The sequence below is a fragment of the Penicillium malachiteum genome, assembly GCF_028827825.1.
Source record: "Penicillium malachiteum strain IBT 17515 chromosome Unknown utg000002l:1.0-8849297.0:1.0-8852440.0, whole genome shotgun sequence".
NCBI lineage: Eukaryota > Fungi > Ascomycota > Eurotiomycetes > Eurotiales > Aspergillaceae > Penicillium > Penicillium malachiteum.
In genome coordinates this window covers 2,276,760-2,290,311 of record NW_026643095.1, presented here as the reverse complement: position 1 = coordinate 2,290,311, position 13,552 = coordinate 2,276,760, and the positions used below count along the sequence as shown (strand labels likewise).

Below are 13,552 nucleotides of genomic sequence, written 5' to 3'. Positions count from 1 at the left end.
TGCTACAATGACAAGAGGAGCCCAAAGAAGACTCTCCTCATTCGTTTTCCCCAAATACCAAGATGATCCTGATCTTGATTTGCCTCTCTGATCCTGTTATCTCGAGACTCAACCTTATCGTCCGGGGCTCCTCCTTGTGTCAGACTCAAGACCCACATGCGTATCGGTTATCTAGTGATCAGCGCGATTCAGCGGGAGCTCCTCCCTGGTGGGGCGATCAACATCTACCTGGAGCTCCTCCGGCATGCGATCGCAGTCAACACGAATATATCGGCAAATGTGAAGTAAAGAGAGGTCAATCGATTTGAAACGGATGATTTAAGCCTCCAGTTGCATCCGGTTCTTTGTCTTCAAATCACTATCTCACTCCTCTACTACCTCATTTCTCTCTCCGCTATCCATACTCCCCCTCATCACAATGTCACGCCAACTCATTTCCAGTGAAAAGTTCCCTCCTAAGCCTCATAACTGTCAGTCTTCTGGTCAAAATTAAACTGAACTTGAACTTTTACTGACCTGTTTTTTGTACTTGACAGCTCCCGCCACTAAGATTCCAGGTCTGGTTTTCTGCGCTGGTCAAACTGCCACAGGAGAAATCAAACAAGCCACAGTAAGTACAAAAATGTATTGAGTCGTGGTATGTAACAGACTAACACTGCCCTTAGCGAACTGTTCTGCAAAATTTGAAGGAAGTCTTGGAGCTTTCCGGATCATCCTTGGAGCAGGTCGTCAAGTACAATGTCTACTTGGCCGATATGAAGGATTTCGCTGCCATGAACGAAGTATACATCGACTTTCTGCCTAAGCCTATGCCTTCGAGATCCTGCCTACAGGCTGTTCCTCCCGGTGAAGGAACTGTCATTGAGATTGAATGTATCGCGCAGGCATAGAAAGGAATCATTTTTATAGACATCAATTAAATTGTACACTTTAAATTTTGATGATGAAGACTTACTCGTAGTAGTCAACACGACGGGCTAGCTCTTGTGGCCATCTATCTTTCATCTTTTTCGTGAACAACCTTGATCCAGAAGGAAGTTCAAGAACTCTTCTATCTGGATAAATTTTTCGTTACTGATTCGTCCGATCCAGTCCTCATTTACAAATCCCATCGATATGGCCGCATTCAAAAGGGGGGTTTCACCAGATTCATCCCGATCGTGCAGATTTCCCAGCAGTGGGTCGTGATCTAGTAGCTATATGCCATTGTTTGGGATGAAAAGTTGCGTCAGGAGGGCAGAGTTCTTCGAAAAGATTCGTCTGGTTACTGGAATTCGTCTGGATTTTATTTTGATAATCCGAACTCCCCCCTTTGTTACCACTTGGATTCTATAAGTGCCCAGACCCCTGGCATGATAAATGATAGTATTGTACGACCTTGAAACGACGACCTAGGCAGACTAGACATCATCTGCCGCGTCTCGTGTGGCTCTTATCGTACTCACCAACTATATAATACTATACATCTGGGGCTACACTAAGACTCGGACTATGCATGGGAAAATTCTTTCAATTGAACATAATCACTAGTACATGTCTATCCGTAAGTTATTTGCCTCCCTGCGCCACTGATACTCATGATCGTGCCACTTCCAACTCTGCGATATACCAGTTCTGGATAGCCTTTGTATCTCCAGTCATTGCTACCATGTCATACTGCTTGGCTTTTCCTTCTTTGCTCGCGGCACCGTTATTTGTCATGCGTCCACACCACTTGCCATGTTTCTTGGCCGCCGCAATGATCTTATCGACCGCGGCAATAAATTCAGGTTCATCTCCACGAGCAGGAGTGTAGCCGAGGAGGGATTGAGCGAGGTCATTAGGTCCAATGAAGAGCAGATCAACTCCAGGGATGGCGGCGATTTCCTCAACATTATCCACTCCAGCCTTGGTCTCGATCTGAAGCATGGTGATGATCGTCTCATTGGCACTTTTCATGTATTCGGGAGTTGTCAAACCGTGCCCGATTGCTGGGAAGGCAGAGCCTTGGCCACGGACACCCTGAGGAGGAAACTTGGAGGAAGCGACAACCTGTCGTGCCTCCTCTGCGTTGTTGATCTGTGGCACCATGATTCCGTGAGCCCCAGTGTCGAGGGCACGCTTGATAATGTCATGGGCAGGTCCACGGATTCGGATCACCGGGGAGACACCAAGTGATGAGATTGCAGCGACCGAGTTGTGCATCGCATCATCACCAATATGGCCATGCTCCGCATCCACGATGATTCCATCGAGACCAGTCAGCGACACAATCTGGGCCATCCGGACGGAAGGAATAGCCATAAATGTCAAGACAGGGAACTCATTGGATTTGAGCTTGTTGAGCAGCCTTAATCGTGAATTTTGGATTTCAGTTGTTTGTGGGGTAGGGTATTCCATTTTGATGGTCATTTTGACTGTATTGAAGAAAGAAATTGAGGAGGAAAGGTCAAATTAGGATGATATGAACACTGTTCTTAGGATTGAAGCTGAATGAAAATTGTGATGGCTAACGACAATGAAGGCGACTACTTATCCTCTTGAAGAACACGAAATAGGGGATTACACCTGACTGCAGCATGATCACGGTCATTGCACCCATTTCCCATACATGGTACATTGAGTTCAAGTTGACTCCAAAATGTATGTGGCTCCGCTAATGGGAGGAGGAGCCCCACTCAGTGGGAGGAGCTCAATCCCACTCTCGGATGACTCTGAGCTCCCACTCCCGTCATTAGTTTCTTGCGTGGACCCCAGGATTTCCGTCATATCGTCCATTATCTGGGGAAGTAGAATGTCATTGGCTCACTGATACTTGTCTATGCGTCTCTTCCTCCGCTTATCTCGAATCTAAACAATGGATCCACTATGAGTCGACGAATCAATCCAGTCCAATGGACGCCCTTTCATTAGTCGGCTGATACCAGAGATATCCAGACAACGAAGAGGTCAGAGTGATAGGAGATACCTCCGACCTTATTATACAGGTAGTCCTTGGGGGTTGACCCTCAAAGGACGGCCTAATCTAGCAAAATCGAAAGAGCGCCTTGCCCACTCAGAATTCTTTTTTTTTCACTTGCTCCGTTGCAATGGACGTTAAGAAAGACCCAGAACATATTGTTGACGATGATGCCCTCTCCTATGCTGAGGGTCAACTCGATGTTCCTGGTGACACAAGCAAACGACTGCCCCAATCCCTGCAAGGGCTGAGCGATGATGAGATCGCTCAGCTCAGTAGGAAGATCGTGCGAAAGATTGACCTCATCATCCTGCCGACAATCGGTATTCTATACATCTTGAATTACATCGACCGACAGAACCTTGCCTCTGCCAAGCTTCAAGGCATCACCGAAGACCTGCATATGACCACTCAGCAGTTCGCAACTGCTGTTTCGATCCTTTTCGTCGGCTATCTCCCCTTTCAGATCCCCAGCAACCTCCTTATAACAAAGATTTCGCGGCCAGGAATGTATATCTGTGCTGCAGTGGCCGTATGGGGCGCCATATCAGCTGCTACCGCTGCTGTAAACAGTTATGGTCAGCTCCTCGCGGTCAGGGCCATTCTTGGGGCCGCTGAAGCAGTGTTCTTCCCAGGTGCGATATACTTTCTCTCTGCCTGGTATACAAGGACAGAACTCGGGAAGCGTATCGCCGGCCTTTACATTGCCCAGCAAGTTGGAAATGCCTTTGGAGGTCTCTTTGCTGCAGCAATCCTACAGCTTGACGGCGTCCATGGGATTGCCGGCTGGAGGTGGCTTTTCATCATCGAGGGCAGTGCCACAGTCGGCCTTGGTATTATATGTGCTTGCATCATGCCAGAGTTCCCGCATAACTGTCGCCTGCTATCTCAAGAACAACGAGATCTTGCTGTATGGCGCATCGAGTCTGAGGCTGGTGCAGCAGAGGGTACGGAGCAGGAGTCTGTACTGAGGGGATTTGCGAAAGCCCTATCGGATCCAAAGTTGATCCTACTCATACTTTGCAACATGCTCTCTCAGGTCCAAGGATCCATTGTTAACTATTTCCCAACCCTCGTGGATTCCTTGGGGTTCTCCTCGACTATCAGTTTGCTCTTGACTGCTCCACCCTATATCCTGGCCGGTGCTGTCTATTATGTGATTATGTTTTACTCCGACCGAAAGAATACAGCTTATCCGATTATTCTGATTTGCATCGCTATATCAATCGTCATGTATGTCATCTCAATGGCTACACTAAATACCGGCGCGCGCTATTTCTCCATGGTCATGCTACCGTTTGCTTCCGTGGGACCTCAGCTGCTCCTCTTCAAGACAATCAACCTTCACCTTACACGTCCGGTTTCTAAGCGTGCAGCAGCCTCGGCTCTGGTTAATGCCATTGGAGGCACCTCCAATATTTGGGCCTCGTATTTATACTACTCGTCGCCGCACTTCTATGCAGCATTTGGAACTTTGATGGCAAGTGCTTTCTTGCTGGGGGTGACGATCACCGTCTATCGCTGGTTGGTCTTGCGCGAAAACAAGCGACTTGATTCGGGTGACCCAGCAGAGATTGCCAAGGCAATGAATGGAGGGGTCACTGATGAGATGATCCAGCTGAACTGGCGATATGAAATGTACTAGGTGGAACTTGAACAACGTATTTACTACTGGAATATAGGAACCTGCACATGTATGCAATATTAACTGAGAGCTTGAATAACTGTCCAAAGTTTTGCCAGTAAACCGCCCTGTATCAAGACTTCATGATCTCTCAAATTGTAGATTATCACTTATAACATTCTTTCATAGCTACTATTCCATACTTTGCTCAAGCTCCAAGTCATGATCTTGCTAGATTTTCCCTCTCATCTGCAGTAACCGTCTCATGGATCTCTATCCTCCTTGGGACCCGAAATGCCCAATAGAGAAAGACGGCACCAATGATGTTGAACACAATGTAAATCCACATGAGTCCAAAATTCATCCACTCATCATCTCGACTTGTTGACATCCCCGTAAGAAACTTGTCGGTCTCCGAAATGGGACAGAAGGAGCAAGCACTGGTAGCTGAGGGAACTTCGACGTATCCGCCAGCCATGTGGATGTAGCCCGCTAGGTAATCACCACAGGTACTATTCGAGGGCGGATCAAAATGGAGGAACTCTTGCTTGGAGCACACAACATGTCCACCTCCCACAGATGCAGACAGCAGACCTGATATGAGATAGTGGAATGGCGAGAGACGGTACATGAAGATCCAAAAATGGGGGAAAGCTTTCGGGCCTGCTAGTACACCACAAAACGAGATTGTCAGCGAAAAGCATAGATTTGCAATGTTTCCGGCAGTCTCTGCGGTCTCAATGGCTGAAATGGCAAGGTGGGCGAATGTGCTAGAGAACAACACAAACGTGAGGATGAAGAGCCAGACTAGTGCTCCTTTCTCATGGACCGTGTCTGTGAACTCTGCGTTACGATAGAGACCAATAGGATAATACCATGTCACGAACAACAACACTGAGCATAGTAATGACCAGGGTATTTCCACAAGAATATTTGCTAACATGAAAGCTGCCCATGAGTACGTCTTTGCTGGTCGTTCTCGAGCTTCGTAAAGTGCTCTTTGTGTCACAAATTGGGGCATAATTTGTTGAGCGAGGAGATTGAAAGTGGTTGAAAGCATGAAAAGACCAAACATCTGATTTTGTAGTCCTTGTTGAGTGTTTGGCGCCTTGAAGAAGGAGAACCCAATGAAAAGACCCTATGGAAAAGAATGTCAGCCCTCATTATGTATTGAAAGGAGAGACTCTCCTTACTGTAGCGACGATAAGACCGATCTTAGAATAAATATAACTTGGAGTCCGCCAATATTGTTTAAAAATACGGACTAGGGTCTCCCTCAATTGATTTGGAAAAGAAGCTGCGAATTCAGCATATGAATGGTGATCTTGGGTTGATGGTGTCGCAGATTGATGGGGACGATCTCTCTTCCATTCTTCAAGTTGAACACGGACTGCCTCTATCTCTGGTGACTGTCTCCATACAGCAGGCCAATTGATCTCTGTACGAGATCCCGGTGCAGCACCGATAACCTCGAGCATGTATTCAGCAGGATTTGCATCGGCTGGGCAGGGATAGCCACCATTTTTCTCAAAGTATGTCAGCAGAGTTGAAGCTGACGGTCCCATTGGTCCAAAGTAGACCGTTCTTCCACCATTATCAAGAAGAAGAAGTCGGTCAAATTGTTGTAAGAGTATTGCCGATGGCTGATGGATGGTACAGAGAATTGCTTGACCGTTGCTCTTTAACTTTTGTAGCAACATCAAAATTGACCATGAGGTTTGAGAGTCAAGACCCGATGTTGGCTCATCGAGAAATAAGAGAAGCTCGGGCTTGGCAGCAAGCTCAACGCCAATTGTGAGCCTTTTCCTTTGCTCGACGTTCAGTCCTATAGATATTATTAGCCTTAGAATTGAGTGCGCCATATCACGAACTTTCTTCCTGCTAAGGAGAGCCTACCTTCACCCGGAACTCCCACCACGGCGTCTGCATATTCATCCATCTCTAATAGCTGAATTACATCCTCAACATATCTCCTCTTCTCTAAAGGTGAAATGCATCGCGGCTGACGAAGACTTGCACTAAAATTCAGAGCCTCTCGGACAGTCGAAGTCTCCAGATGCAGGTCCAGCTGCTGTGCATATCCGGTCTTTCGTTGAAAAGAGCTGTCTCTTTTTTGTCCGTCGACCAGAATTCGTCCACTTATTACGCCTATAGTTCTGCGACTGGCCAAAACATCGAGGAGTGTAGTCTTCCCAGCTCCAGACACTCCCATGAGAGCTGGTTAAACATGATGAGCCAGATAACACTTCAAAGGAAATCAAGGGTCAACCTACCTGTCAAAGTGCCTGGCTGTACCCACCCATCAACGTGATCCAAAATACGTCGATTCTCATCCTTGATCTTGAGATCGTAGCAGACATCCTGCCATTGAAAGATCGCAGTCTGCTTCACGATTCCAGATGGCACGTCTCTTGATTCAGAATTGGAACTTTCACTGACTAGAACCTTTTCGTTACCATTTTCAAAGTCACTCACAGTCACCTGCCCATGATTTGGGGTCTTTCCTCGAGGAAAAATAGCTATTTCTCCTCTTGATTTCCTTTCAGAGATGAGATCAGTTGCAAGGACATATGTAAAGGTGAAAAATGCCCAGAACCCGAACATGATTCCAATGTTCCGCCATTTGTGTGAGTGATGGAAATCAAATGAGCCTTCGATATAGGCATCTCCATTAACCAAAATTTGGCCAGCAACAGAACCCACTGAGGAGCAAACCCGTGTTGTTGGGCTCTCATCGTAGCCAGGTCCTCGTGGCACATAATTTGAACAAGCATAATTGCGCTCATGGAACTCATTGATCATCAACGCTTCCAATCCATAAGCAATGGGATCAACATAATTAATCCAGCGTGCCCACCCATGCATGTACTCTGTCGGAATTACAAAACCAGAGTATATTACCAGAGCCAGCACGAAGATGGTGACTGGTGCAAGAGCCTGGGCCAATGTTCGTGATATGGAGGCAATGGTCCGGAACAAGCTCGACATGACCATCACCATCATGAACGAAGTGAAGAGGAAGAAGAAAAATGCTCCCGCTTCTTCTTTCAACCCAGTCATCCAGTATAGTATCAGATTGAAGCAAATAAGGTTGATGATCTTTATTGGGAGATCTGTCAACATTGAAGCAAGTGCCTCGGCAGAAGGGTGGTAAAGAGCATAGCGGGCATGTTTTTCGACGACGGGCCGCTGTGCATAAAGAGTCAAGATTTCTAACTGGCTGCTGAACGCATTAATAATGATTGCAAAGAACAGAAGAGCGCCCCTGGAGTAAAAGGAAGACGTAGTCATAGGCATCTTGAAAAAGATACTGCTAACGATCAGTACAATAGCAATATTGCTGATGACTGAAGCGATCAATAGGGTTGGGTCTGCAATAACTCGGCTATATCCCCTTCGAAGACAGATCACAATTTGTTGCCAGTAAGAGAGTGTATAGGGGGACTTTTGGCGTTGGGATCTAGCTTGCTGGAGGTCTCGAGACTTTTGAAACGCCTCGAAGTCAGGCCCATGGATTATGTGGCGACTATTGTATTGCCCAATTTCCTCCACAAGCTTGTTTCGTGTTCCACTTTCTGTCCAAGCTCTTGCAAAGTCCTCTGGTGTTCGTGGGACTTTATTTTCAAAGCCCCTTCGAACACGACGCTCACCAGGACTAGTCATGGATGTGAGGAAATCGGGCGTTGTTTGTCGCTCAGGACATTCGAATCCGATTGTCTCGAAGTAGCTCTTAGCCTCTGTGACAGGTCCAAAAAATATCTGTCTCCCTTGATACAGGATCAAAACTTTATCAAAAAGATCATAAGCAGCTTGAGGTGATTGATAAATCGCCACAACTGCGGCTGTTTGTAAGATGTCCGCACTGAGTCGCAGCGTCTTACAGAACTCAATGGCATTTGCACTGTCCAATCCACGGGTACTGTTGTCCCAGCACTGCAGAGGCGAGCCACTCAAAGCAGCTTCGGCAATACTCACACGCTTTCTCTCGCCACCGCTGACCCCTCGAACGTATTCATCTCCGACTCGTGTGTTTACTGTGTGTCGGATACCGAAGACTGCCATGATCACATCGCAAAGTTTCTTTGCATAGAATCTACGGTCCTCATTTCCTGGAATATTTCTGGGCGCTCTTGCTAGAGCAGCGAATTCGAGGGTTTTTCCGACTGTCAACATTGGCAGATGAACATCTTGCTCAGCAGTATAGATCGATTCACCCATGAATCGTGTATGCATGTCTTTGAAGCTGATACCATGGTAATTGAACTCAGAGCCCTTGTCGATGGTGATACCATGAGTTTCGCCAGCAATTGTTTTGAGTAGTGTACTACAACCCGCACCAGGAGGGCCAAGAACCATAAGAAGCTCGCCAGGGTGAATCAAAGCATCAATATTGTGTAGTATTTGCACACGCTGGTGACGATTACCAATAAAATTGGCAGTCAGGTCAAACAAAGCATACAGTAGATCCCCCACAGTACTTTGAGTGTTTGATGCAGTCCTCGAGCCTGAGACATTCAAATTTCTGAGGGTGAATCCGGCTTTTCGGGTCAGATGAGTCTTCTCATCCCGTGTGAGTCCCAGAATTCCTCTCACCCATTTCTCTGGTCGGAAGAGATGCGAGGTGGGATCTAGCTCCGGGTCATTCGAGTTGAAAGGATTTGGGTAATCCCCAGACTGCTGGGAGTGTTGACTTAATTGTCTCGCCAACAACTTGACGTCTGTGAGGTCTTGCGAGAGGCAACGTTTAGTTTCAGGGATATTGCCAACAATTGATAAGGTTTCTTGATCTTCAGAGCGTTGAATAGAGCCTTGAAGGTCAGGGGTAGATCCTGCCATCTTGTCGAGGTCGGTATTCGAAGAAAGATTCATATTGAACGCCATGATATTATTAGGAGCAAACACAACGCTGATAAGAGCTTGTTCAGTTCCTAAAGTAACCAATCGATTAGTTTGACAGAGAGTGTTCAAAGAGATCGAAATGAGTCGATTATTGAAGGTTGTGATGATGAGAATGGAAGTAAAGCGCAAGAGTTACCAACGCTGTACCTATCAGGTCACATGCAGAGGATCATTTCATTACTACATCGAGTGAAGATAGTGTGGGTTGGACAAGCCATGAAGGATTACCGGAAAGGTCAGTGCCGGTGAAATCGTGGCATCGGTTAGTTTTCATGCCGGGTTCCGTATCTATTCCAGGTGTGGTGCCGGAGATTATCATTCTAGATTGAAGATCCAAGTTACACTTAATATTGGAAGGGTCTATGAATAACCATAAGAGACCATCCCTCTTCTCTAAGTTCAAGTTACACGACTGCCATTATGGGGCTTAGCAGGATATAAAGGGTAAACGGAGATATCTTCAAGATATATTCAAGAGTCTACCTAGACATTTGATCGGTCTAGATACTCCCGAGGTCGTAGTACACGAGAATCTTCTTGGTTGCTCAGCAGACTGAACGCATGGTGCACTCAGAGCTTCCTCCCTGCTGTGCGTTGTAGGCCCTGCAGATTGTGCCACCACCTGCATGTCGAATCGGAGGAGGAGGGTGGGAAAGTGGAGCCTAGAGGTGACTAGAGGGAGAGTTTTTGTTAGCAAGTCAGTAAGAGCGCGCCAACCGCTTTAAACAAATAAGGTGCAGTCATGTCAATCAGGGTAGCAAGTCTTGAATACTACTATCAGTTGTGAGTGGAATCAAGTAGGCTGTTGACATGATTATGGCTGTATCAACGGAAGGATGGAGTGTGGAGGTGAAATGTCTTAGGGAAAAAAAAGAAAAATACAGCAACATGAGAGAAAAATTTTGATCTGCATTGTTTTCTATGCATGCTAGCTAGTTAAAGACGCCCTCAAACTTCAGTTTCTCTCCCTTTACGAATAGCACATTTTGCCTCTATAAGAGTCCCGGAGTTGATCTGCATTTTTTCTTTGAAATTTGATCTTATAGAAGTTTTCAACTCATGATCAAATGCCCTCTTCTCTCTCGCTATCTCCTCTGCCTCATTATGGACATACTTTCAATCGAGCCTCGTCATATTATCACTGCTTATTACTGCAAGCCTCAGTCGTTCCAAACAACAGTCCAGGTCTGGCCTTGAACCTCAACAGTTGCAACCTGTTCACTGAAAGCACCAGTGCACAAATCTCTCTCAAGAATGGATACTCTGTGTCCATATTGGATTCCAACAGCTGCCAGGTTCCCTGCTGCATTCAAATCCATAGCCCGAGGTACGTATCCACCTGCGGGAGCTGCTTGCACGAAATCAAGTAAACCCCCAAGATCTTTTCGGACTCTGAATGTTGAGATGGTGTCAGACGTCCCATTTGGTGGATACTGCTCTTTGGTACCATTGTATCGTTGATCAAACCGATTGCTCACGATAATATAGTTGCCATCTGGAGTGAGCTGTACCTCGGACGTAATTCCATTATCCCCAACATCTGGCTAAGGGATTCCAGGCTCAAGGGAAGAGTAGACTTTCAGTAATTTGAACTTGAGACGTTCTCGCTCTGGTAGATAGGTCACACAGTACGCTGTTATAGTCCCCGCAAGCTCGGCACCAAGATAGAAAATGTAGCTTGCAACTCCGTCGGGGAAGAGAATAGGTTCGCGTGAAAATACAGCATGGTGAGGTCCAGAGCCTTTGGCAGCGTTAAGAGACTCTCGCTTGTCCAGTAAAAGGGTTTCGTCATCGATGGCGTACACGCGTACAAGATCTGCGCCAAAGTCGGTGCCTAGTACATATTCAGCAATTGTTGTCAACTTCTTGGAAAAAATAGTATCATCGAAACTTTCATTGGACCCATGAATGAGATCTGGTTCGATCCTCTTACCTAGTAAGTATCCTCCTAGTGGGTCGGGGATTGTCTGGTGAATGTGAGGTGCGTTCTGTCGAGCCCCGGGTCCAGGATGAGCCATGATGGATGTAAAGGTCTGTAAGGGCTTAATGGTACCATTCGATGCAGTAATATCAGATGTTTGTATAGCGCTACTAAGGAAGTGCGCGACAGCGAGGCCTTTTCCATTGGCATAGAAAGTCGCAAAAGAGCCATCAAGGAGGCACTCCACACTGTCAAGCTCAACCAAACCAGTGCCATTCTTGGAGCTTGTTCGATAAGCCATAATTGATCCATTACCAGTTGTCACGCCATCAATAAGGTAGAGAATGTTATTGTGGTGATTGAAGGTCATCCATTGGGGGTTCAACGCGGGAGTCTTGAAATTCTCCACCACTGAAAGATCATATCTTGTCGCTGGGGCATATCCAGGGAAATAACCATCTTCGACATACTTCGATGACCCGGTTGAAGCAAATGAGTTCTCCGTGAGAGATAGAATTGTGATGTTCCCTTCATAATTTGCGATATAGATGAGAATGCCGTGAACAAAATTGCACAGTAGTAATATTCTCCATGTGATTGAGGTAGGCAGGCTCATTATGATCTGGACAACATTTTCCTCTGCTACGTGTCGGGTGACTGGCAGATAATGGCAGATTCAAATGTGCCAACCTTGGAATACAAGTCATTTCTTCGCTATTTATTCTAATTTCGGGATTCAAACCAACAACATTGGAAGTACTTGAGCATCCTCTGTTCAAGATATTGATTCTGAAAGTCGGGCAAAGTGGTTTAACCGTCTGCTAATCTTAAAGGCTAATATACAGAGAAAGGTCCATGGCTTACTCTTCAAATAAATGACAATAGGTAGTTGATCTGCATCCCTGCAAAGTCAATATCGCCTTTGGACACTGTGGGGAAATAGCCTCTGATCCGGGGTCGATGCATTCCCCACGGGGACTCAGACATCGAACTCCGGAGTAGATCTCCAAAATGCCAAATAGAGAATAGCTACATGATGTGGCACCCTCTGATTGGTTTTCTCATTACTCCATCGAACTGCCACCTGCCCATGTTGACATTGTATACTGTATATGTGCTCATACATGTATAAAGTCACAATGCCACTTCTAGAATAACCGGATACAAGGTCGGTTTATCTGAGTCAAAACAGACTGTTCCGGAGCTGCATGGTCAAAATCATTCAAATGCTGTAAAGTTCCGTTGCGCCAACCAGTATTACTGTCACCAGTTGACGTTGCTTGATCCATTTGTTACGTTTCCTACTGGCATGATGAAATTTACATGTAGCCAACATTTGAAGTGGGCTGAAAGGTACTGTTCGAGTTGGCACTCGCAATAAGAATCGATCTAACTTTGAATTCATAGCTCAAAGCTTTGAAATGCATGCTATGTGGCCCGAAACATTCGAAGAAGTGTGTTGGAAGTTAAATGAGTGCGGGGCTTCTACTTTTCATGCATGCAGTGAGGGGAAGCAGATTTGAGAAGTGGAGTCATAGTATACATCACCTGTCAGTAACTGCCCAGGTGGAAACCCAAGTGGGCGCCATGCACATGTGTCTCCAAACCTAGCTTTGTCCATACATAAACTGCTATATCATTCCCCTCGGACTCTTTAGTCCCATGTATTTGTGCCCAAGGCTGCCAGACCGGGCAAAATAGAGCGACGAGTTGAAGAAACTTGGAGTCAAAATGTGTACCATTTCCTTGAAATATTCAATATTTTATGAAGAGAGGAAAATAGATAATGAGTGTCTTCATACTCAGTGGAAGCCCAGGCATAGTGAACCTGATACTACAATCAATGTAGTTGTAGCGATAATATCCCCAATCTTGCACGGCTAAGTCATAGGCATGATAATATGACAGCGTCAATGCCGAGTCATTTTATTCCGCAGATTCATCCATCCGAAAGATGACCAGGAGCGGATGCATGTCTGGTTGACTTCGAAACATCATCTCCATATCTGGGTGGGCCGCCTTCCTAATCCGTAATAGTGAATTGAGTTGCGACGTATAAATAACCTTGGAACTCTATTCCATGCCACATGGTGATTTTCTATGGTTACTTCCCCCAAGGTCCTTACCCCAGATTAAGATTATGCTCCTCTGGCTTAGGCGTTTACATAGT

General features: G+C 46.1%; 5 protein-coding genes across 5 annotated transcripts; 2 read left to right on the top strand and 3 right to left on the bottom strand.

The window, feature by feature from the left end:
• Window positions 1-418: 418 nt before the first annotated feature.
• Window positions 419-890, top strand: N7483_003903 (RidA family protein; the record flags this gene model as incomplete). Its single annotated transcript, XM_057087340.1, has 3 exons — window positions 419-470; window positions 537-610; window positions 666-890. The coding sequence occupies 3 exons, from the start codon at window positions 419-421 to the stop codon at window positions 888-890; spliced, it is 351 nt and encodes a 116-aa protein (XP_056947169.1).
• Window positions 891-1,575: 685 nt separating this feature from the next.
• N7483_003902 (HpcH/HpaI aldolase family protein) lies at window positions 1,576-2,391 on the bottom strand (the record flags this gene model as incomplete). Its single annotated transcript, XM_057087339.1, has 1 exon — window positions 1,576-2,391. The coding sequence occupies one exon, from the start codon at window positions 2,389-2,391 to the stop codon at window positions 1,576-1,578; it is 816 nt and encodes a 271-aa protein (XP_056947168.1).
• A 677-nt stretch (window positions 2,392-3,068) lies between these two features.
• Window positions 3,069-4,583, top strand: N7483_003901 (major facilitator superfamily domain-containing protein; the record flags this gene model as incomplete). Its single annotated transcript, XM_057087338.1, has 1 exon — window positions 3,069-4,583. The coding sequence occupies one exon, from the start codon at window positions 3,069-3,071 to the stop codon at window positions 4,581-4,583; it is 1,515 nt and encodes a 504-aa protein (XP_056947167.1).
• A 199-nt stretch (window positions 4,584-4,782) lies between these two features.
• Window positions 4,783-9,431, bottom strand: N7483_003900 (uncharacterized protein; the record flags this gene model as incomplete). The annotated part of the gene is made up of 4 exons (XM_057087337.1): window positions 4,783-5,700; window positions 5,756-6,387; window positions 6,459-6,779; window positions 6,836-9,431. The coding sequence occupies 4 exons, from the start codon at window positions 9,429-9,431 to the stop codon at window positions 4,783-4,785; spliced, it is 4,467 nt and encodes a 1,488-aa protein (XP_056947166.1).
• A 1,574-nt stretch (window positions 9,432-11,005) lies between these two features.
• N7483_003899 (isomerase YbhE) lies at window positions 11,006-11,998 on the bottom strand (the record flags this gene model as incomplete). Its single annotated transcript, XM_057087336.1, has 1 exon — window positions 11,006-11,998. One exon carries the CDS (start codon window positions 11,996-11,998, stop codon window positions 11,006-11,008), a length of 993 nt encoding a protein of 330 aa, XP_056947165.1.
• Window positions 11,999-13,552: the final 1,554 nt, after the last annotated feature.